At 36.1% G+C, this 25053-nt stretch overlaps 2 protein-coding genes and 1 pseudogene across 2 annotated transcripts; 1 reads left to right on the top strand and 2 right to left on the bottom strand.

The window, feature by feature from the left end:
• Positions 1 to 22: 22 nt before the first annotated feature.
• On the bottom strand, positions 23 to 8494 carry LOC116031391 (annotated as a pseudogene).
• A 1006-nt stretch (positions 8495 to 9500) lies between these two features.
• On the top strand, positions 9501 to 10956 carry LOC116033522. Its single transcript, XM_031276268.1, has 4 exons — positions 9501 to 9577; positions 9860 to 9998; positions 10097 to 10366; positions 10469 to 10956. The coding sequence occupies exons 1-4, from the start codon at positions 9561 to 9563 to the stop codon at positions 10595 to 10597; spliced, it is 555 nt and encodes a 184-aa protein (XP_031132128.1). The 5' UTR covers positions 9501 to 9560; the 3' UTR covers positions 10598 to 10956.
• Positions 10957 to 20056: 9100 nt separating this feature from the next.
• LOC116033551 (subtilisin-like protease SBT5.6) lies at positions 20057 to 24831 on the bottom strand. The gene is made up of 9 exons (XM_031276302.1): positions 24751 to 24831; positions 24317 to 24509; positions 24019 to 24204; positions 23757 to 23868; positions 23030 to 23594; positions 22625 to 22722; positions 21277 to 21619; positions 20815 to 21028; positions 20057 to 20577 (listed from the first exon to the last, which is right to left on the bottom strand). The coding sequence occupies exons 1-9, from the start codon at positions 24829 to 24831 to the stop codon at positions 20057 to 20059; spliced, it is 2313 nt and encodes a 770-aa protein (XP_031132162.1).
• Between the last annotated feature and the right edge of the window lie 222 nt (positions 24832 to 25053).

Below are 25053 nucleotides of genomic sequence, written 5' to 3'. Positions count from 1 at the left end.
CTACACGTTTACATTGTCAAGATGTCCAATGAAAATTGTATTTTTAGTGGTTTGATTAGTGAGTGTCGTCCTCTAAGAATGGCTAAATAGGATTTGAGTAGCAAGGGACTAAGCACAACATCATAAAGTGTTTGAAAGCTAACCGAAATGATATATTTGTTTGCATGAGATAATTATAAAACAAGTAGTGCATTGAATAGCCTTTCCTTTTACGAGCTTTCTTGAAAGGGTACCAGGTCTGCATAGCCTGATGAAAGGAACATATATTAGTGCATTGAATCCTCAACTTTACACATATATATATGCATGCAAAATTGAGGGAAAATAAAATAAAAGAGATTATGTATTTATTTGCATGGATGCATTTTACCCTGTGGTAGAGCTATTGGTCGTTCCGGGAATTTCTACATTGCCAGCGTAAACTAATGGAAGCATTTTTCTTCTTCCAATAGNACTAATGGAAGCATTTTTCTTCTTCCAATAGGAGTGATTGTTTGTCCCTGTAAGTCAACAAATATTACATATGTTACAAAACATATCTAGTGGTATGTAAATAATACTTTGACTTGGTGGCAACTCGAATCCAGAAGTTTTGTCAAGCTATTGACTTAGTAAAAACGTAAAAACGACTCATTGTCATTTTTAATTTAAGGCTATATATGTAGTTTATTTTAAATTACAAATAAAATATAAGTTCTATTGGGTAAAATATGGAGAGCAGTTATTTTGAAATGCTACTGTAAGTAGAGTTTCAAAATAGAGTTGTACTACATTAACTCTCAAACTCTACCACCTCATTTTTACTCGTTGAGGTAGCAAGAGATATCTTCATCTTGTGAGTCCAAGAAAAATGTCAACATCAAAATTTTGAGTGAGAGAGTAAGGTAAGGAGTACATAGAACTTAGGAGTGCAAAGTAGTATTTCCATTCAAAATAAGCTAGTAACTACTAATTTTTAATTAATTAAGCTTTCAGCTTTAAACTAGCTTATGAAAATTAGGTATGCCAAACAAAATCTAATTACCAATTTACCAATTTTTTTGTCCTTTACAAGTAGGGTCACAAGACACACCCTCAGTTAGAGGTGCTAGTTGCGGGTTTCCTTTGTCATAGAAAAAATAGTTCAAATTAAAAAGATTAAATAAATATATCAGAATTTTTTTTTATTTAGATTGGAAGGGGGAAACCCAGTACATAAACCAAGTCTAATAGTGACTATACATGTATCTCCATGATGGATAGGCCATTCTATCATCTTCCAGTATTGGCAGACCAAAAAATTCATATGCCTCCCGAGAACCCAACAACCTCCACTCTGGTCCATTCTTCGTAACCAAAACTATTGCAAATGCGGTTAGCTTGCTCCCCTGACACCTTCGGTTCAAAGATCTTCATTCACACAGAGGGTGGGAAGGCAGGTTTTGTACTCAGGAACCCGGGCTATCGCCCATTACCAACACCCTCTGGCCTAAGAGGCCATCATAATCCAACATCTCAACCTCCTGATCCCCGGCCTTATTACCAAATGTCCTTGCAATGTCGGGGGGATTCTCTTTTAGTGCGAAACCAAACTCTTCCCTGTGAGAGGATTCCGGGGTTTCCTGGCTTGAATGGTGGTATACCACCGAGCTTACGATCTGCTTTCCATAGTTATGGCCCTTTATTACTGTATGCTCAGACTCGACCGCCGCGCGTCTGAGAGCTGTAACTCTACCACCTCTACCTCTGGATGCACCTCTTCCTCCCTGGTGTGTTTGATTAACAGTAGCTATAGGAAAATTAAAGTCTTGGTACCCTGTTGCACTAGCTCTGTGATTGGTTCTGATTCTTGGCAGTGCCGGAATCCTATTCTGTAGCGAGACTGGTGATCCTTGGTTTGTTCCATGATTGCCTTCCTCTTCACCATTCAAGGTGTTTAGTACTGCATAACGAGAAGTTGAGGTAGTACCCCTTTGGGCATTGATTGCAGGTGTAGCTTGAATTGCTCCATATCTTTGGCGATCAAGGGGACCATTCCCAGTTCTCCTTGGACCTCTCCTTTCTTTTCGGGCGACTAACATCCATGCGCCAAAATTTTCTTTGTATTCACGGCGAGGTGTGTTTTCTTGGCGAAATCCCTTGATCTCCACATGATCCCACTGTTCGTTGCCCTGAGTAGCCGCATTGGGTATGTTTGTGTTTGCTGTTTCAGCCCCTTCTCCTCCACACTGCCCTTGTTTGTGACCATAGATGCCACAGTTGAAGCATACCAGATGTATGCCTTCATATTCAATGGGCAGAACTTCATCCTCAATTGTGAACTTAGACAATAAAGGTCTGGAGAGGTCTACTTCAACACATATTCTGGCGAACTTGCCAATAGACACCAGGCTCGTAGTCATATCTATTTTCACAGGTCGACCTATTTGTTTTCCAATTTTCATCAAGAACTTCTCTTCGAAATATTCTATTGGAAGCGCGGGAAGTCTTGCCCATATCAATAATTTCTTGACTCTGTTCTTGTAGGGATGAAAATTGGGTTCCCATTCCTGCACTGTAAGGTAATGACCCAAAACAATCCATGGTCCTTCGAATCTCGCAAAGTCATAGTCCCTCATGGATTCAAATTTTGCCAGGAAGAAATCTTGATCTAAAGCAATCAAATCGAAATTTGCTTCAAGTTTCCACATCTTCTGGAGTCTCTGGAGGAGGTATGAGTAACTCACCTTTCTCCCAAGAACCCTAAGGATAAGGGAGCGCCTCCTGGTCTCCTCAGTCGCTGTTTTTCTTCTTTTGTTACTGGAATTCTAGGGCAATTGGGATCCACTTTGTCCTCGTCCATGATGTCTTCGTCTGAAACTTCCTCAACCTCCACTGGCTCGTTGATTTCTCTTCTACCCCAGGCCGTGTTCGGTGTTTCGACCGGTGTGCCCCACTGTGCCGACTCTGGTGATTTCATTCTNAATAGAGTTGTACTACATTAACTCTCAAACTCTACCACCTCATTTTTACTCGTTGAGGTAGCAAGAGATATCTTCATCTTGTGAGTCCAAGAAAAATGTCAACATCAAAATTTTGAGTGAGAGAGTAAGGTAAGGAGTACATAGAACTTAGGAGTGCAAAGTAGTATTTCCATTCAAAATAAGCTAGTAACTACTAATTTTTAATTAATTAAGCTTTCAGCTTTAAACTAGCTTATGAAAATTAGGTATGCCAAACAAAATCTAATTACCAATTTACCAATTTTTTTGTCCTTTACAAGTAGGGTCACAAGACACACCCTCAGTTAGAGGTGCTAGTTGCGGGTTTCCTTTGTCATAGAAAAAATAGTTCAAATTAAAAAGATTAAATAAATATATCAGAATTTTTTTTTATTTAGATTGGAAGGGGGAAACCCAGTACATAAACCAAGTCTAATAGTGACTATACATGTATCTCCATGATGGATAGGCCATTCTATCATCTTCCAGTATTGGCAGACCAAAAAATTCATATGCCTCCCGAGAACCCAACAACCTCCACTCTGGTCCATTCTTCGTAACCAAAACTATTGCAAATGCGGTTAGCTTGCTCCCCTGACACCTTCGGTTCAAAGATCTTCATTCACACAGAGGGTGGGAAGGCAGGTTTTGTACTCAGGAACCCGGGCTATCGCCCATTACCAACACCCTCTGGCCTAAGAGGCCATCATAATCCAACATCTCAACCTCCTGATCCCCGGCCTTATTACCAAATGTCCTTGCAATGTCGGGGGGATTCTCTTTTAGTGCGAAACCAAACTCTTCCCTGTGAGAGGATTCCGGGGTTTCCTGGCTTGAATGGTGGTATACCACCGAGCTTACGATCTGCTTTCCATAGTTATGGCCCTTTATTACTGTATGCTCAGACTCGACCGCCGCGCGTCTGAGAGCTGTAACTCTACCACCTCTACCTCTGGATGCACCTCTTCCTCCCTGGTGTGTTTGATTAACAGTAGCTATAGGAAAATTAAAGTCTTGGTACCCTGTTGCACTAGCTCTGTGATTGGTTCTGATTCTTGGCAGTGCCGGAATCCTATTCTGTAGCGAGACTGGTGATCCTTGGTTTGTTCCATGATTGCCTTCCTCTTCACCATTCAAGGTGTTTAGTACTGCATAACGAGAAGTTGAGGTAGTACCCCTTTGGGCATTGATTGCAGGTGTAGCTTGAATTGCTCCATATCTTTGGCGATCAAGGGGACCATTCCCAGTTCTCCTTGGACCTCTCCTTTCTTTTCGGGCGACTAACATCCATGCGCCAAAATTTTCTTTGTATTCACGGCGAGGTGTGTTTTCTTGGCGAAATCCCTTGATCTCCACATGATCCCACTGTTCGTTGCCCTGAGTAGCCGCATTGGGTATGTTTGTGTTTGCTGTTTCAGCCCCTTCTCCTCCACACTGCCCTTGTTTGTGACCATAGATGCCACAGTTGAAGCATACCAGATGTATGCCTTCATATTCAATGGGCAGAACTTCATCCTCAATTGTGAACTTAGACAATAAAGGTCTGGAGAGGTCTACTTCAACACATATTCTGGCGAACTTGCCAATAGACACCAGGCTCGTAGTCATATCTATTTTCACAGGTCGACCTATTTGTTTTCCAATTTTCATCAAGAACTTCTCTTCGAAATATTCTATTGGAAGCGCGGGAAGTCTTGCCCATATCAATAATTTCTTGACTCTGTTCTTGTAGGGATGAAAATTGGGTTCCCATTCCTGCACTGTAAGGTAATGACCCAAAACAATCCATGGTCCTTCGAATCTCGCAAAGTCATAGTCCCTCATGGATTCAAATTTTGCCAGGAAGAAATCTTGATCTAAAGCAATCAAATCGAAATTTGCTTCAAGTTTCCACATCTTCTGGAGTCTCTGGAGGAGGTATGAGTAACTCACCTTTCTCCCAAGAACCCTAAGGATAAGGGAGCGCCTCCTGGTCTCCTCAGTCGCTGTTTTTCTTCTTTTGTTACTGGAATTCTAGGGCAATTGGGATCCACTTTGTCCTCGTCCATGATGTCTTCGTCTGAAACTTCCTCAACCTCCACTGGCTCGTTGATTTCTCTTCTACCCCAGGCCGTGTTCGGTGTTTCGACCGGTGTGCCCCACTGTGCCGACTCTGGTTTCGGTGTTTCGACCGGTGTGCCCCACTGTGCCGACTCTGGTGATTTCATTCTTGCAGGTGTGCCCCACTGTGCCGACTCTGGTGATTTCATTCTTGCAAATACCGGTGAATCTTGAACCGCTTCTCCCACTGGCGAATGCAGTTGCGTCTCCATTATTTCTCGAACCCTTTTGATTTTTTTTGTGCTTCTCTGTGCTAATTCTTGGTCCGCCGGCGACTGAGAGGTCGCCGACGAAGAACCCGTATTGGATAACAGGTCCATGGCTAAGTCATTTCTTGGAGCAGGATGCAGAATATATCAGAATTTGACTATATATATATACCTCAACGATCATGCCGTTTCCTAGCTTTAGAGGCAAGGAAAAAACCCGATCAATACTGCTAGCACCCACCGTGATGATCCACGGCGCCGCATTACCCACCGTGGACGGCGTGGGTCCATCATTTCCGGCACTACATGACACTACAATATTACGCTTCACCGCATGCAATGCTCCGATGGCCACACCATCTTCTTTGTAATACCCTCCGCTAGGTATAGATCCCAGGGAGGCGCTGATCACATGGACGCCATCGGAGATTGCTTGGTCGAATGCGGCAAGAATGTCGTCATCGAGGCACGTCACTTCTTCTTCCAATACGGTTTGGTTGTTGGGAAGTCTCCAGCAAACCTTGTAGATGGCAAGGCGCACCAGTGGGGCCCCGCCGGAGGCAGTCCCGTCGCCGAAGCCGTCGATGGCGGCGGCATTTGGGACTCTCCGGCCTCCCACGGTTGAAGCCGTGTGAGTTCCGTGGCCGTTAACGTCTCTCGAAGACCTGAAGTCTATGGTCTGATTGAGACGACCGAAGTTGGCTTCGTAACTCTTCAGGTAGTATCGTGCTCCAATTAGTTTCCTATTATTTAATTTGAACATTATTAGAAAACAAAAAAATTTATTGGTGGAGAATTGAAAGCATAACAAAAATGTAAATAAATTAAGTGTCAGTTTAGACATCAGAAAAATATATTACTAACAATAACTTTCAGGAAATGACTCATTCTCATAAAATTAAATATTTTAATTTTTTTTATAACATTTCATTTGGAAGAGTCACTATATGCCACTTAACTATATTCAGACACCAAAAATAAAAAAAAACTCGATGAGATCACCTGTTGCAATGAGATGAGTTGAAGGCAACACCTTCTTGGCATATTCCTTTCTATGAACAAGGAATTGGCTCCATACCTTGGTCACTATAACTAGGAGACTCAGGCCATACACCTAATACATATCAAGAATATATATACAGTGAAAATAAAGTTATAACTGTGACAACCAAAATTAAGTGAAATTGAAGTGAAGTATCTTGAATTGCTAGCTTACCCGTGTCCATCATACCAACAATTACATCCTTTCCACTATTTGCTTTACGCAACAATTCCTCTCTGCTGCTTGGACTACCATTTATTGCTTCTAATAAGTTCACAAAATCCCAAGATCGAGTAGTCTGAGGCTTTACTTTTCTGGGATGGCTATGAAACACCGAAATAACACCTTCCATTTCTGTTATACATCAAATTAAATTTGATAAATCAACTACAAAACTAGTAGTAGTATATGCATGCATATATATATGATAAAAACATAACGTGTATATTGAGATCAGACCTGATATCCTGTCGGCTTCTTCTTGGGTAAGCAAAGCCGAGAAGCCATTGATAACATTCTTGTAGCTGTGAACTAGAGAGGCTGTAGCTTCTTCTTTGGAACCCTTTACAGAAAGGAGAAAGGAGCAATGGTGATCCTCAATTTCTTTCAAAGATTTCCCCCCACTGTGCTCCCCAAGGTATACCACATAAACCTGCAGATACATAACAACAAACCAAACACAACTTCATTCACACATAAATTAAATATACATTTATTGAGTATGAAAAACAAAAGACAGAAACCAATCTGGCCAGCACTTTGTCCCTTAATTGGGCCAGCCCGGTGCGAATAGGGTTTAATCTGAGTATGATACAGGGTTAAAGGTATCTCCTACAGATAGGGCATGCTCAGGACACCTCATGGTCTAACAAAAAAAACCAAAAGACAGAAACTAGTGTGATTGGTGTGAGTACTATCCGTGCACTCTCAGAAATGGTATTAATTAGTCTGAGAAAAGTGACTTTTATAGTTAGGGTTTATTCAGAAATCTAACTAAAAAAACAAAACGGTACAGATAAAAGATGAAACCTTTGTCTCTGCTGCGAGGACATTAAGAATAATGAGAAGAAACAGAAGAATGAAAGAATAACTCTTCATTTTCATCCTTCGCTAGCACATGCAATTTGGTTCTGAGTTGAAGTGATCTTAGCTAGGTACGTACCCTCTTTGATCTGTGCCATTTATTTATAAGCAAAGATGATAATAAAATAGTGTATATATTACGAGTTTAAACCACGGGCCGGATATTGTTTATACCGAGTATGTAATTGTTTACCAAGTTATTTCATTCACACGGAGAAAATTAAAGAAATTTAGTAATACTGAATTTTAAGACCTTTTCAAATAAATTCAACTGCTATTTACATTTTAAAAAAAAATACATAGAGAGATAGAAGAGCTAGTCTCCACGGATTACATAAAAGAAACAACCGTTATACCAACCGCATATGATGTTTTTTAGTTTGTTGAATTCAATCTTAAGGCGGGTGTATTCAATCAAAAACTTTTATAAACTTTTAAAGATTTTAAGGATTTTAAAAATTTGATGGTATTCGTTATAGACTTTTAAAGCTCTTTAAAACTCTATAGGTATTTAATTCAGACTTTTAAAGAGTTTTAAAAGTATACTCATATTGAATTCAGATATTTATAAAGTCTTTAAAAGTCTAATGGTATTAAAAAACTTATTAACTTTTATAGACCTATAGCATACAATTTATGTAGACTTTTTCTTCACAAATATAAAGACTTGAAATCCAACCCTCCTACCCCACACTTTTCAACTTTCTCTACAGTTTTTTTTCTGTCTGAACCAGACAAACTTTTCATCTTTGTTGTCAAATTTTACTGTACATTTCAAAATTTTTAGATCCTCATATACTTTTGATTTTTATCTTTTTATTTTCGCATATATCTATAAAAAATCATAGCAAAAATTTTATTGTTGTTGTAAACAATAAATAATTTTGGTTGTAGGGTGGGTTCCCAAAGAGAGAATTAACTCCAAATTTGTTAGTTTATTGATGCTACTACTACTGAAAAATCCCACTGCCTGTGACAATTAAAATCACAAGACCAACACGGTGCACAAATACGAGATAATACACAATAGCCCAAAAATAAATATGAACACAAGGAACACAAGATTTACGTGGAAAACCCCAAAACCACGGGAAAAAACCACGGGCTACCAACAACAACAATTTCCACTATCACAAATCTTGGGTATAAAGTTTCTGACTACCACACGAGCCAAACATCCACAATAATCATCAAATACAACAACTCCTAGGCCAAATACATTCTTCAATATTCACAGGCTAAAAGGAATAATATCTCGTACTCAAAATATTCAATCTCCAAGACTAAGATAAAAATGAATACAAATATGACAGAGATTATCCAAAGAGATGCCTGGAATAAATACAAGCTGACCTCAAAGAATTGATTAAGATGAACCCAAGAAGCTTAGGCAAACTCCATGACAAAATGGCACCAAGATGAGAAGAGAAAATGGTTTCTTCCCTCTGCTGCAGACTGCCGAATGGAATGAGAAGAAAAATGAGTTTTCTTGCTCTGTTTACTGCCTCATTGTGTGTGTCTCTCTCTACTGGCCGAAAAAGAGAGTGAAATGGGAACAAAAATAATTCCCCTCCTCTGCTACCCACTACTGCCGAAAACAACAACAAAAATGGGAATAATGCATGTTTGCTTGCTTTTCCACTTGTTGACAAAGTAAACACTACCAAATGCTTCCCACTACATTTTATTTATTGTTTTATTTGTTTGTCTTTATGCTGCCAGCTCACTTCTCACATAGGAGGGACCCAACAATAAGACCCTACACCCAATATTATTCACCAGTAACACAGAGAAACAGACAGTAGCTGGTGATCGCAATTGCGACATGCATAGAGGAGGATCTTCTGATCTTTGTCTTCCTTTGGGTACAGAATGTTGTTGCTGTACCAACACAGTAAAGTGTGCTTATAGAAGAAAAGGATAAATAATTCAAAGAAACTAACCATTCACAGCAAAACTTCATAGTACTCATTTTCGCAAGTCTTTGTTTGAGATAGGGAAATAAATTCCTGTTCCTGAATTTTTATATAGGGCAGCACATCTGATTGTACAAGAAAGGAGGATATTGCAATTCTCTAGTTTGATAAAAATTCTACCTACCATTTCAGGTCGATAGGAAGAGTTGGCCTGGGGCACACTGTCTATATTTCTGGCCTGTCATGTTCTATGACCAAACAGAAAATGTGAGTATATTTCACATATGTATAATGTACTATGACTATAAAAGGAGCAAATAGTAGTAGTAATATTGTAATAATAAGCATTAATTTTGTTTTGTTTGTGTTTCTGTTCTATTTTATTGATATAGTGGATCACCACTTCTGTCTCTTTCTCTACAGAATATATCCATTTATTATACATAAGGGAAACATTGCCCATCTGTATTTATTGACTTTGCAGTGGTTTTATACTTTTATTTATGGTATTATCCTCTGATCATTTTTTAAATCACTCTGGTTTGGCAGCCGTGAACTATCATGGTTTGAGAATGATCCTGGAGCTTCTTTTGTCAATATTAGCTGCCTACCCGCACTGCTTAATTCATCATGTCTTCACAAGTTCTCCAACCTTTGTGATCTGTCAACCCATGCTACCCATACACATGTACGTCCAGTGATTTCTCAGAAAGCTCATCATGAAAACTCCTTTTGCAATTTGTTTTTATCCCTGTTAATTCGGTGCCTATATATGCTATATCTTAGGTATGCCGGGTTTGGCTGGATCAAATTGAGTATTGTCATGTTGGTACAAGATTGTCACATGCCCCTTGTGGCCATTTTGTTAATGAGGGTTGTAATGGAGAGCTAAAGTGCATCTTTTGTCACTGCATATGCAATGATGAAGTGGTTAGGAGTTTCCATTTGAGAATTACTATTGCTGATGGCAGTGCAAAAGTATTAACCTGGTGCACTGGCCACACTGCCACGGAGTTGCTGCAAATAACTCCAGATGAGTTCTGTGAACTGCCAGAGGTAGTGCTATATTTCTGTTCTTCTATTCAATGATTATGACTCTAGGCCTAAGGAAGTTGTGAGTGCTAAGCTAATATTTGTTTTCTTGGATGTTCATTTCAGGAAGAGCAAATTATGTATCCTTCTTCACTTGAGAATGAAAAGTTTACAGTGGCATTGGTGAAGGGTCGTGGAAGTATGGACAATCAAAGTGTATCGTGGGAAATTACACGCGCAGTCAAGTATGAATGAACATGAACCCCCTTGTTTCTATTACATGACATCGGGTAAAGTCAACAGCAGCGAGCACGAGTATGGTATAAGTGTGTAACTACTTTCAACATTGTAGTGAAGACTCTTAATACTGTAATGAATATGACCAGTGAAACCATAGTGCTAATATTGGTGTAATAGTGGAGTGCTGACTGCTGAATTGTTGATCGTTAGCCTAGAGGAAGCTTTTGAATATACTCCGTATTAGGTTTCTTATTGTTTTCTTTGTTGGTCTAAGAAATACCAGCAAAATGACACGTAACATAGATATCTTAACATGACACGTATGTAACATATATAAAGCATTTTCCGTTCGGCCATTCCTAGATGCCAGCTTGGCGCCTCTGATAAAAGGTCGTGTTTGGTAAATGGTTGTTAGCTGATTGGATTAGTTGATTGAGTTAGAAGGTATAATTAGTTGATAATATTAGTTGATTGTAGAAAGTTATTTGATAGATTAGCTGTTAATTGATAGCTGTTTTGTATAATTTTTTTTTTAAAAAAGTTAATTGAAAAGGCTGCTTTGAGTAGTCTTTTGAATTTTAGTATTTTGAAGTTACAAAAATCTTATTAACCAAACAACTAATAGTGGTCAAATAAGTTAAAATTGATTGATAGGCTGATTATTTATCAAATAGGGCCAAACTCTCCATCGGATAACTTGTCAGGATCAAAGAAACTGGTAGGGAAGAATTTGTTGGGTCAATTCCCATTAAGAGAAGATCAAGGAGATTGGTAAGTGGTTATCCTCAAGAAAGATTTGTTCGAGCGTGGCGTCCTGTTCTCGTGTACAAGTAATTCAATTGTACATGAGACACTATTAATGAAAACGATGGCAATGACAAATCTATCCAAAAGTAAATTAATAAAATTTAAAGTAATTTTAATTTTAATATCATATCAATTACAATAAATATTTTAATAATTATTTTTAGAAAAGTGTAAATTAAACATTAATTTTAATGTTAATTATAATGAATTTTTAATTTATAATATTGAATTGATATACTTTGAATTATTTATTTAAATATAAATATTGGGTATTAAATTAGTCGTGTAATGTGCGTGTAAAACTAGTATATATATACACACACATAAGGTTCTAAATTCGTGGGAGTCGCCTATTGACCTTTTGATTTGAGTTGGTAGTTGTATACTCTCGGGTGATAATTCTAAATTTCTCGTCATTCAATTTAAATGAGATTGTTCTTGAGTTACGGTGTATATATGTTTTAGAGTTTGAACAGTCAAGTTATCGCCCCATTACCATAAGGGAGTTGGCTATGAGAGACCAAAGCTATAAAATGTGCATAGAGAAACAAATACTGCGTAATATATAACTACCAACAATATAATGTTGCATTTATGATTGCATGTGTTTTGATGACCCTCTAAATGACTTATGACTAATTGTCACTCGTAGTTAATTATGTGCGAATAACTTGACCATGATTTATGTAAATTTTTTAATCTTTTTTTTCCGTTGTATCCTGCAAAATTCTACAATCACAATACAAACATTATAATATAAAAGCTTTAGCAACATACATATTATTTGTGCAAAAACATTCTTTAATATATACGTGTATTATATACTTAATAAAATGTAGATATTGTATTTTACATAAATCTTCTCTAACCAATTATTTGGAATATTTTATTGCTAAATCAAGTACTCCATCGGTCTCATTTTACCTGTCTTATTTACTATTCATTGATCAAATTAAACCAACTCTTTCTTCATTGCTTATTTTCTTTAGTAATTTTATATTATTTTTAAATTCAATTTTTTTGTGTTTAATAGTACTTTTAAAGTAGTTTCTAAGCACACGTATATATATTAGTGTGTCTAAGCACACATATATATATGTATATCCCCATATAAAGCTCATAAATTCCTATTTCAACTATCAATCATCAAATCTTAAGTGACAAAACCAACTTAAGGGATTTCTTACTATCAATCATTAAATCTCAAGTGAGTAAACCGGATTTCTTACTATCAATCATTGAATCTCAAGTGAGTAAATCAACTGAAGGGATTCCTTACCTTCTTGAGAGTGTACTAACACCGTAAAATGAATCTTGAGTCTTTTCCCCAAATTTCACTCAAAACCCCTAAGAGCAAAATTAACATCATAACAACAAATATTAAGAAACTATGCTTAGATTTATGATCTAGGAAGGAAAATAAAGCTTTCTATCGAATAAAATTAAAGTTTTACCGAATAGCTTGAGATTTGTGAAGAAATTTTGGCTATGGAAGCTCTTGAACTCAAGGTAGAAGATGAAGTTTTCTCTCTCTCTTTCCTCTCTAATATTTCGGCAATGGGAAGGGAAATGGAAGAATAAAAAATATCAAGCTTATATATTATCCTTTATAAGATTAGGATAAGGAACTTGGAGATCAAGTTCAATTTGGATCATCTTCAAGAATTATTTAAATAATAACATGTGGCTAGAAATAGTGACACTTGTCACATTCTTGTGGTGGGTAAGAAAAATATCTTCGGTTGGACTGTTAAGGGTTAAAACAAATATATTCTCGGTGGAAAATAATTTAAATGGGAATAATTTTGAAACCAAAAATTTATTCCAGACTAAATCTCAAAATTGGGCTAGGTTCGGTACACCGCGAAATACAGCGATGCTACGATCAAAATAAATTTTCACTGCTACGGCTAATTTAATTAAATAGGAGCTTTTAGTAGAAAATATTTCGGGGTATTACACTCTACCCCCCTTAAAAGAGTTTCGTCCCCGAAACTTCCTTCTTATCATCCAATCCTTAAGATAATCCACCACTCACTTCCCTAAAATTATCAACTTAGGCTCTAATACTTCCTTACTTCCAACATCTCATAGCCTAAGTTCCTAAAGGTTAACTTGTAACAGAGCGTTCCAAACTCTATTTCCAAGACCATATAATCTTAAGCTCTGATCTATTTCCAAGATCTTATAACCTTAAGCTCTCGATTTTCACTTTGTAACAGAGCGTATCAATCTCTACTGTCCAAAACAAGGATTTCATAACCTAAGCTCTGATAGATTCCTCTTTGTAACAGAGCTTACCAACTTCTATTGCCCATAACAAAGATCTCACAACCTACAGCTCCAATCTAATCCCAAAAACTCGAACACCGCTCTGATACCACTTTGTAACACCCCGATTTTCACCTCTTACTTTTATTAGAAAATCAGTAATAAAATATCGCGGAAGCTTATACATCTAACCAGCAGAAAACCGGGTGTCACCGCCACACCTAGAGTGAATTCTATCACCTCTTGACAAACTCCACTCTAAGTGCACATGCTAAACTTACAACATCAAATAACCACATCAGCACCCAACAATCCTTCCAGGGTGTCTATTCTAGGATCGAGTGGACCTCAACCTCAACTTCCATCCTATTCAGAGCTCATCGGGCTACAGGAGCCCACGCTAGACTGCATCTGATAAGGGACACAATGAAGTGTAGTTAGCGCAACGGCTAAGTAACGGGGATCCATTGTCACTCAAAAGTAGACAAAGGTTTTAAAACCACGTAAAAAGAGTTTTGGTAACTTGTACCCATTTGATGAGATTTCACCTGAAAATAAGTTACAACGAAGAATTTCATAAAAAGTGTTTAGTGAAACAACATCCACTTGTCTCGTAAGACAAAATCATTTCTTACTCAAGGTCGTTACAGAGTAACCCTTTTCTCATCTTTAAAACTTCCTTTGTTTCATATTAGTAAGCGTGAGGCCTTTGGAGTATTTTCTTAACTCCCTTTAATGACGAATATACTTCGCCCTGCAGTATGAACTAGTCATACAATATATCATAACGACGAATAGACTTCGCCCTGCAGTATGAACTAGTCATACAATATATCATAACGACGAATAGACTTCGCCCTGCACTTAAAGCCACCCGTGGGTCAATCAAGGTCCTCCTCAACTTACTTTAGAAACTAAGGATTTGAAAACATGATCCTTCATTCAGTTTTTCTTTCTTAAAACATTCATTTCTTTTGGGCATATTTCACATTTGAGTCAAATACTCGAAATTGGCTACCTCATTAGCCCCTGAAGGATTTTCAAAATACTTTCAGTGCCCGCAGGCTTTTCAAGCATAGTTTCTAAAACCATTTGCACATCTCACCACTTCATCATATACAATACTAGGACATTTTTGGATATACTTCATGTTCAAGTCCCATACTTGAAATCAATCCACCTAGTTATACACTTGTATATTCTACTAACACTACATATATCCATTCTCAATACTATTATTATAATAGTACGAACCCATAGTCAATCATTTATGAATCAATCGATTCATATCACCATTAATATTAGCATCCTTAACCTACATATTCTACTAACACTACATATATCGGTAGTAGTTCACATGCTTCCCATGAGCTTGAACTGTATAACCCTTGTTCGTCTAGATTCCAACAAAGTCGATGTCTTGCTCAGAAAGTTGAAGATTTCTTCATCAATTTCGTTTTTTTGGATTCGCAATTAGGGATTAGGGTTCTTCGTTGGTTTTGCAATTAGGTTTAGGGATCTTCGTTGGCTTCGCGATTTTAATTTCCGTATTCAAATTCAAGTTATTATTTTAATTTTTTTTCCCGTTGTTATTGAGGAAAATACCATTTTACCCATAGAATTGACAGTGCAAACGTCTGATAGTAACGGGAGGACCGCAGAAGGTCAAAAAATGTACTTCGAAGGACTTTAAAATTCAAAATCAAAGTTTAGGATTATAGTTGGCGAAACTACCAAACTCGAGGGACCTTGGCCGGTATTAACTCTAATTTTTAAACTGAAACAATATTAAAAACTGTTTTCTAAATGGAAAACATAATCATCTATCATCTATTAGACTATATGTCACTATAACTAAAGTATCACCATTATCTACTTACATATTTATTCATTACTATGCTTACATTCATTATTATCTTCTTTTACTTATCATCATGTTCTATAATTTCTACTTGCATTACTTATTTAAACATAATTATTTGCTTATGCTTAAAATTATACGTCATTCACATTATCAAAATTAAAAATTGAAATCTATACCACGTTTTATATTTTGATTGAAGTCAATTGGTTATTGGTTTGGATATTTTTAATTATGTTATATTAGATACAAGTTTGGTGCATATATCGGATATCGAAATTTCACATATATTACTATATTAGAATTCAAAATAAATATTTTAAATATTAGCTCAAAAATATTAATATTATTTAAACTAAATTTTATGTAAACTTAATAGATTATTGGTTTGGATATATTTTTATTTCTACACTTATAATAAGAGCCAATAATGTTAGATCCTTAACTGGAACTAAAAAAATGTTGGTGTAATAGTCTGCTATAACATATTGTACTTTGTGTTCTTCTTATTGTGCAACCTCCAATTAAATTCCTAATATAACCTAATCTTTTATAATTTTACCAAATTATTCCGTTAAATATAACGGAAATTTAACATTAAATTCTTTAGGCAATATGTTTCTTTATTGCAGTTTTCAAACAAATTGGCAATATTCTATAATACAATTCTGTATAGATTCCTAACTTAAAATTAGAATATTGAAGTCTTAATAAGATTTTATAATACAATTTTGTATATATTCCTAACTAAACCATTATTCTACCCAAAACAACAGTATATAAATCCCCCTCCCATTCTCACTGGTATTCACCCAAAACTAAACCTAACATATTCTGCAACACACCATCTAATTGACATTCTATAGGTATGATTGTAAAAATATTATCATGCTAATTCTATTATTTGTATTTGTACTCATAATGATTACATTTTTTTTAAATCAATGATGATACTCATTAATTAGTATAACTTCAATATCGTTATGTAAATATATCTATTGTATAATCTGTTCATCTATACTTGTATTATCCTTGTATGTAATGTTGTGGTTCTCATTATATTCCTCTATAATCTACACATTTTAGTTACTCCTAACTCCTTAATCTATGGTTTTTGAATTTATGTTGTGGTTCCCATTATATTATTTCATAACATCCTTTATGAACATATTTTCCGTGACACAAGGATATTAGTAATGACAAATGCAGTAAAGTTAATTGATATTGACACACAAACTGTGAGCTGGAGTTGTACAGTTCAAGTCATTAAGAAAAACGAACCAAAAGACGCTATTGTTGTTGTTGTTGTTGTTATTATTATTATTATTATTATTATTATTATTTTATTTTTATCATTGTTAGTATTATTATTATTATGAAGATGCTCTCATTCACCACCAACATCATTATTCTAAATGCTATATCAAAATGTAAGGAACTCAGGTTCAATCAATAGTGTTTAATAATGACATTGGAATGTATGATATCACTTTACAAACCAACAAATGGTACATCATCTCAAATTTCATTGTCAAACTTGTCCGGACGAACTATAAAGTACTTGATCACAAATACAATTACACGTGGATTTTAAATGGTCGGACCGGTGCCCAAACAAGTGACAATGATGACACGTCATTTGCTCCCATGTAAGTGGTTTATTTGTTTCTACTTATTTTAGTTGCAATTTAGCTATTTACAATTTCATTATGTTTTATTAAAATATATAAGCATCGAGACTATTTCTTTGATTTTTATTAATTTAACATTTTTTTCTCTCATTATTATATGACTACTTTAACCAATTAAGGAACACTAATTTAAAAATATGCATTGGGCATTGGTTTAATCGCGCAACGCGCGCGTGTTAACTAGTATGTTATATACAGATATAAATTTGGTTCAGATATCAAATATAAATTTTTTACATATATTGGACTTAGAAGTAAAAATTATATTTATTCTATTTAAACCAAATATATTTTAAAATATTTTAAATATAGTCTAAAAATCACTCGAAATTAAACTTATTGTTAATTTTATAACGTTAATCTAAGAAATAAATTTGAAAAAATAAGTGTTACTACACAAGTTTTTTAAATAGAAAATAGAGAATGAAAACTGAAAAATTAGAAAACAAAAAACAGAAAATAGTTTTTTGTTAGTAAACAGGACATATATGTTTGTCCTATAAATTTTTATCCAATTGTACAAAGTTCATAAAAGTCTAAAAGATTTTTGAAAAATCTAGAAAGATTATATGGTCCGAAATTAATGCCGTTTTCCACCTTTTTGCACATCTTTTTACCTACAAAACAATTAACAAAGCGTGGAACGGGGTCCAATGGCAATGACAAGCATTCTAACGCAATTAAGGGCCAAATCAATCACAAAAGCCGTCAATTGTGCACAAGATGATCCGAGAACGACCTTATAAAGGTGGCATCTTTTGCACTTATCACCAGGCAGCCCACTTTTTAGCACGACAGTTGTTTCTATGTATGGTTGCTGGGAGTGGTTTTCTAACCCTCCCCCTATTATTTGTAATGTGTTATCTTTGGATTTGAATTAATATAGTTCTGTTTATTTTTTAAAAAAAATAGTCATGCCACAAAAATACTAGAACTAAAGGGGAATCTTTTGAAAGAAAACAAAAAAGGTATCACCTATAAATTTAGGACAAAAAATGGAATTAACTCTTAAGATTATTTTAATGCATTATATACATATCATTTCGCGTAAAATAAAAGATAATAATAATAATGTTAATAAAAGCATCAAATCACAAACACCCACAATCAACAAAGATCAGAGTAAACTAGGTATTATGCAAGGAGTTAAAGCACTATGCATGAGTTTTGATACTAAGTAAACTAGCTATTATGCTTCAACACAACTTTTCTTAAATATAATTTACAGCAGAAAGGTAGCATTATCCCTATTTCTTAACTCCTAATATCCTATAAATACAACCGGCCTTGTTGGAGCAACTTCTGGCACTTAAGTCCATAGGCTTGCCTCTTATTATTAGTTCTGCAATACACAAATTGAACGAAACGTTAGATGCACAGCAAAAATTTTAAACACGTTTTTATGTGTTTGAAGAGAAAGGCGCGTTAAATGCCTCTGGAGATGGTTTTGGCATGGATAGGCAAACTCGAGTTTCATTCCCCAACAATTTCATATTACCTCATAGGTTATAAGTTTACATTACCTCTGTACAGAAATGGCGGGTGAAGCTGTCAAAGAGAACTCGAGAATGGCCCTGTTTGGTAAATAATCAGCCTATCAGTCAATTTTGGCTTATTTGACCACTATTAGTTGTTTGGTTAATAAGCTTTTTGTAACTCCAAAATGCTAAAATTCAAAAGGCTACTCAAAGCAGCATTTTTAATTAGCTTTTTGAGAAAAGAAATTATACCAAACAGCTATCAGCTAACAGCTAATTTATCAAACAACTTTCTACAATCAGCTAATATTATCAACAAATCATACCTTCTAACCCAAACAGCCAACCCAATCAGCCAACAACCATTTACCAAACAGGGCCTATGAGTTCTTAACTCAAGGCAGCAGATGTTCCCCTACGAGCAATCTGAAAGGTCCTTGAGTAAAGAATTGAAACAACATCAGCAGATGACCCGAGAAGATATGGATGTATATATTGTAAGTGGTCAAAAACATATGTTATTTTATTAGGTAGATTTTTATTATGCTGATTAGTTTTCTGGAGCACTCAGAGCTTGCTACGGTCAGTCTGGATCAGCGCCAGAATGCAGTCCAATGGACATTTTCTTCTAACCGAATTTGGTATCTTTGATCCATTATTTTTGCTCAGATTTTAAATGAAAGTTGCAGCTTATTTTGAGGGGATTTGAGCTGCACAATTTTAGAACTTAGTTGTTAAAGGATTGGCTATATAAACTGCTCTAGATAGTGGGATTTACTACTTGAATTACTAAGCTATTCTGGTCCAGGTTTTCACAAGAGCTATAAACAGTTTTTCTCTTATTATTCTTGAGTATTAATCAGCGTATATGAGTGCTTGATGTTGCTATATTGTTGATGGTTGATTATGGCGTGCACGGTGTCAGCTTGAATATGATGAAGGCATAGTTAGGAGTGTCTTTGTAACCATTGATGTAGTATGGTTGTTTTGTGACTCCTTGTAACCCCTTGTGATCATCTAGTGAATTAGACTTACGTGAAGTGCCCCACAGACGTAGGAGTGTAGCTCCGAACTGCGTGAACAATTCTCGATGCCTGGTTCCATTTATTTTGATTTATTGTTTATTTACTTTATTTATCTGTAACTAATCCAGTAACTAATCTAGATAAATAAATTTGTTAAAATTGAGTAGGAAGGCTTAATGAAAGGATGAGATTGGGTTATTGAGTTCTACATCTTGTGTTCTCCTTTTTCTCTCTACTTCTCTATTCCATATATTTTATTTTGTATACAAACTACTTGTGTTACCGTACAACAATCTCGTTAGACTGGGCTAACGGAAAGTCAAATTACAATAGGCATCACCTTATGATGATGATACCGCAATTGGACTACTCACAACATGAGCCCCATCACTCCATGAGTACCCACCAAAGGCAAATCCATTTCTCTTTCCAACACCGTTAGTTCTGATGGTTACATTGAAACTTTGCTTTTCTCCATGTTGACTAAATCTTAAGGTCGTTGGAGAAATAGCCACAACATATCCTGGTGGAGGTGCCACCTTGACAACATAAGTTGAGTTGCCATTTCCAACATTGGTAACTGTTCTTTTAACTGTCATGGATCCTTGGAGATTGGATATTGATAATGATGGATAGTTAAGGTCACTTGCCGAGGGTGTGTTTTTGGGACACTTGAAAGAAGAATCGAGAGCGACTCCGGTATTGCAAAGGTAGAGAAGATAGTCATTGTAAGTTGTATCATAGACTAGTCCAGGATCCGCTGCTTTGGACGGCAAAATATGCCCTGCTCCGTATTCAAACGGTGTAGCTAAATACCCAGTTGAGTTCACTATTGGTGCCCCTAACAGATTGTTAGTAGTTGCTGCATCCAAAAATAATAATAAAAAGATAATTAGTATAAACAAATGCAAAAACTTGTGTGAGATGCCTCACGAAGTCACGGATCATTGTCTATGAGACGGATTGGTTTGTAGATAACTGGGTGTGTAAGTATTACAATATTTATCATTATTAATAACAATTAATTTTTATCCTAAATTGAATCACAATTTCACATATAAGTATTGCAATTAAATGAGAATAAGCCAAACATACATACCTGTAGTCATTATGGCTGATCTGATGGCAGCACTGCTCCAATCCGGATGAATGGCCTTAAGAAGGGCAGCTATGGCAGAAACGTGTGGGCAAGACATTGAAGTTCCAGATACTATGTTGTACTTTACCACTCGGCGATCAAATGGGAATTTTGTCGGAGACGACGCCTCACTCCATGCTGCTAATATGTTAAGTCCAGGAGCGGTAATGTCCGGCTGCAACTCACAAAATAAAATATTCATCATTGCGAGGTCTAAGCTAAAGTTGTGGCAAGACCAAATTGTTGGGCAAATGTCGATAAATGGTTAAGTCGAGCACCATGCCTCTAAAAAATGTAAGGACTGGTATAAGAAAATAAAAGTAGATCTTTTTTACTAGTTTAGTTTTTGACACGCTTGATCTTAACCAGTGGCATTAGAGTCAGTTCACGGGTTCAAGTTCTAGCAAGAGAACAAAACTATACCTTGAGAATGTTTGGTTCAATGATGTTGGGACCTACGGAGGTGAAAGGAGCCATGACAGGCGCGGGCTTGGTCCCCAGAACAGTTTCTCCGGGCAGAAGAGTTGCCATCGGATTCTCATCGTTACGTATGTATTTGACGATTGCAATTAAACCGTAACTGAACACAACAGTTGTGGGATGAAGAAAAGAATCAACTTGTATTTCGTTATATTGATTTCCTAGTATGGTAGCAGCGCCGCCAGCTCTTTGCACCTCTTGCGATGCTAATATGTCAGGAAAACTTCGGCAAACCACAATCTTTCCTTTTACGAGGTTTCTTGAAAGGGTACCAGGTCTGCATAGCCTGAAAGGAAGATATATTAGTGGATTGAATCCTCAACTTTACACATACGCATAATTGCCTAATAATTGGATTATAGTCTCTTTTTTTATAGGGTGACCCAGAGATTCGAAATTATGTAGTTGGATTATGTTTATATATTATATACTCAACATGCATGTCTAATGTAGTTTAATGAAATAAAATAAATTGAAAAAATTACATTTTTGATCTTCAAATTATAAGTATGGATATAGACATAGTTCCTAAGTTAAATGGATGACCATATTAACTTTAAGTTATGGGCAAATTAGCGCTTTCAGCCTTTGAAGGAAAATTAGCCACTTTATTAAGCGACATATTAGTGACAGAAATAGTCTCCTGGTAATTAAAATCGCCACTTCGCACATAACACAAGTGTTAAGGATTAGGAAAATTCTTAGTGCCCTTACATTTATCACCCACAAACTTGCTACTCCCTAATGTGGCAGATTTTAATTGGTTTGTGTTTTTTTAATTTCCTTTTTATTTTATATTTTAACCAATTAAAACTTGCTATACTAGAGAGTGACAAATTTGTGAGTGGTAAATGTAGGAGCACTAAACATGGACCTAAAGATTGTCATGCATACAACTCAAGAATTAAGTTCGTACAAAAATTTGTGTGAAACCATCTCACGGATTCTTGTTCATGAGACGGGTCGTCGGGTCAAGATGAAAATGTAATAGTAATATAGAAAATATAATATTTATACTAAAAAGTGTAATACTAATCAGGAATAAAGTGTAATATTGGAAATTGTAATATTTTGAAGAAAAAATGTAATACATTTACATTTTGATTTAAAAGTATTACAATTTTTCGTTTAGTATAAGCATTAAATTTTCATTTTAACCCGACCTGTCTCACAAATAAAAATCTATGAAATAATTTAATAAGAGAGTTACTCCTAAATAGATATCGTACCAGATATATCTGAAGGACCAAAAATGAAATTTTTTCAAATAAATTATATACATGCATTTTACCCTGTTGTAGTGCTGTTGGTGGTTCCAGGAATTTCTACATTGCCAGCGTAAACTAGTGGAAGCATAGCTCTTCTCCTCATAGGAGTGACTGTTTGTCCCTGTTAGTAAACAAAATTTGAGTTATGAAACATATTATAATCCATGCAATTGAATCTCAGCTTTTTTGGTTAGACCACGAAGTGTCATTAATAACTCCTAATTATAAGAGACACTTTTAAGTCCGTGCAATACTTAAGACTAATTCTCGTAGCATTAGACCGACCGAATTGCCACATTAATTTCTTTATACAAGAGGACGTTTTATACTTCTGACCACTTTAGGAGATGAGAGTACATGCTACTCAGGCAACCAAGTTAGTTATTACAGGCCTACTTAATACTGGTTTAGTGGGTTCTTATACATACCTCAATAATCATGCCATTTCCTAACTTCAAAGGTGACGAAAACACTCGATCGGTACTGCTTGCCCCCACCGTGATGATCCAAGGCGCCACATTACCCACCGTGGACAGTTCCGGTCCATTATTTCCGGCACTACATGCCACCACAATGTTGCGCTTCACTGCGTGTAAAGCTCCGATGGCTATACCATTCTGTGTATAATACTGTCCTTTAGGTATGGAGCCCAGGGAGAGGCTGATTACGTGGACCCCATCGGAGATTGCATCGTCGAATGCCGCAATAATGTCGTCGTCGGCGCACGTGTTTCTTTCTGCTAAGGTTTGGTCGGGAATTGGCCAGCAAACCTTATAGATTGCGAGGCGCACGTTTGGTGCCCCGCCGGAGGCGGTCCCGTTGCCGAACCCACCAAGGGCGGCGGCGTTAGGGACTCTTCGGCCGCCCACGGTGGAAGCCGTGTGAGTTCCATGGCCGTCAACGTCTCTCGGAGATCTGAAGTCTCTGCTCTCATTGAGACGACCAAAGTTGACTTCATAACTCTTCAAATAGTATCTTGCTCCAATTAGTTTCCTATTATTTAATTTAAACGAAAATTAAATGAAAGGGATTTGTTCATGAAGAAGAAAACAATAATACAAAAAATGAAAGGGTCAACCTTGTGTGAGTTATTGATGAGACAGTTGAGAAAATATAATACTTATACTATAAAATGTAAAACAAATTAAAACTTACCTATTGCAATGAGACGAGTTAAAGGCAACACCTTCTTGGCATATTCCTTTCCATGAACTAGGAATTGGTTCCATACCTTCGTCGCTAAAGCTGGGAGACTCAGGCCACACACCTATTATCAACATTATAAAATAATGGAAGTGTAAGGAAATGATCATATATAGCTTATTGGGTTGCGGTTCAAACAGTAGAGTTCAGTATCCTGCCATCTGTCGGTGGTGTTGACTGCTACACAAATATAAGGAAATAAGATATATCTTACCTGAGTCCATAATACCGACAATTACATCTTTTCCACCATTTGCTTTACTCAACAAATCCTCTCCTCCCCTTATTGAGTTACCATTATTTATTGATTCGAGTAAGTTGACAAAATCCCAAGATCTCGTAGTATGAGGCTTTATTTCTGTGGGGTTGCTATGAAACACCGATATAACACCTTCCATTTCTGTTATATATACAATAAATTAAATTTGGTAAATCAACAACAAAAACTAGTAGTAGTAGTAGTATGCATAATCTCATATATATCATAGTGGTAAATGTTCAGATCGTCAGACCTGATATCCTGTCGGCTTCTTCTTGGGTAAGCAAAGCCGAGAAGCCATTGATAACATTCTTGTAGCTGTGAACTAGAGAGGCTGTAGCTTCTTCTTTGGAACCCTTTACAGAAAGGAGAAAGGAGCAATGGTGATCTTCAATTTCTTTGAAAGATTTCCCCCCACTGTGCTCCCCAAGGTATACCACATAAACCTGCACGTAACAACAAACCAAAAAGAACTTAATTTTATTCACACATAAATATACATTTATTAAGCATAAAAAACACAAGACAGAAACCAACTTGATTAGCATAAGTGTCCATGTACTCTGAGAATATGGATTATATTAGTCTAAGTATAGTACGAACTTAAAGGCGACTTCTACAGTAAGGCCTATTTAGATATCTCATTGTCTAAAAAAAAAAAAAAGACGGATAGATAAAATATGAAACCTTTCTCTCTACTGCAGATGAAGCTGCTGCTAGGACATTAAGAATGACAAGAAACAGAACAATCACAGAAAAATTCTTCATTTTCTTCGTTGAATAGTAGTACACTTTGGTTCTGAATTTCTCTCTTTGATCTGTGCCATTTATATATACGCAAAGGTGATAATAAAATAATAATGTATATTGTTTACCAAGCTAGCTATTTTACGCGGGCATCTGCAAATAATTATAACACTGATTTAGTCATTTAAGACGGGTTCAAATAAGTTTAGTTGTAATTAAAAAAGAGAAATACAAAGTAAGGCC

Source organism: Ipomoea triloba, chromosome 10 (genome assembly GCF_003576645.1).
Source record: "Ipomoea triloba cultivar NCNSP0323 chromosome 10, ASM357664v1".
Lineage (NCBI taxonomy): Eukaryota > Viridiplantae > Streptophyta > Magnoliopsida > Solanales > Convolvulaceae > Ipomoea > Ipomoea triloba.
The sequence above is the reverse complement of the archived record's forward strand: the minus strand, read 5'-3'. Positions and strand labels throughout refer to the sequence as shown.

Bases quoted from the DNA above. Each gene is read 5' to 3' on its own strand.
- LOC116033522 (XM_031276268.1), top strand. The intron at 9,999-10,096 runs GTACGTCCAGTG...GCTATATCTTAG, and splicing joins CCCATGCTACCCATACACAT to GTATGCCGGGTTTGGCTGGA. The intron at 10,367-10,468 runs GTAGTGCTATAT...TGTTCATTTCAG, and splicing joins AGTTCTGTGAACTGCCAGAG to GAAGAGCAAATTATGTATCC.
- LOC116033551 (XM_031276302.1), bottom strand. From the start codon at position 24,831: ATGAAGAATTTTTCTGTGATTGTTCTGTTTCTTGTCATTCTTAATGTC. The intron at 23,869-24,018 runs GTAAGATATATC...TGTTGATAATAG, and splicing joins TGTCGGTATTATGGACTCAG to GTGTGTGGCCTGAGTCTCCC. The intron at 23,595-23,756 runs GTAAGTTTTAAT...ATTAAATAATAG, and splicing joins AACTCGTCTCATTGCAATAG to GAAACTAATTGGAGCAAGAT.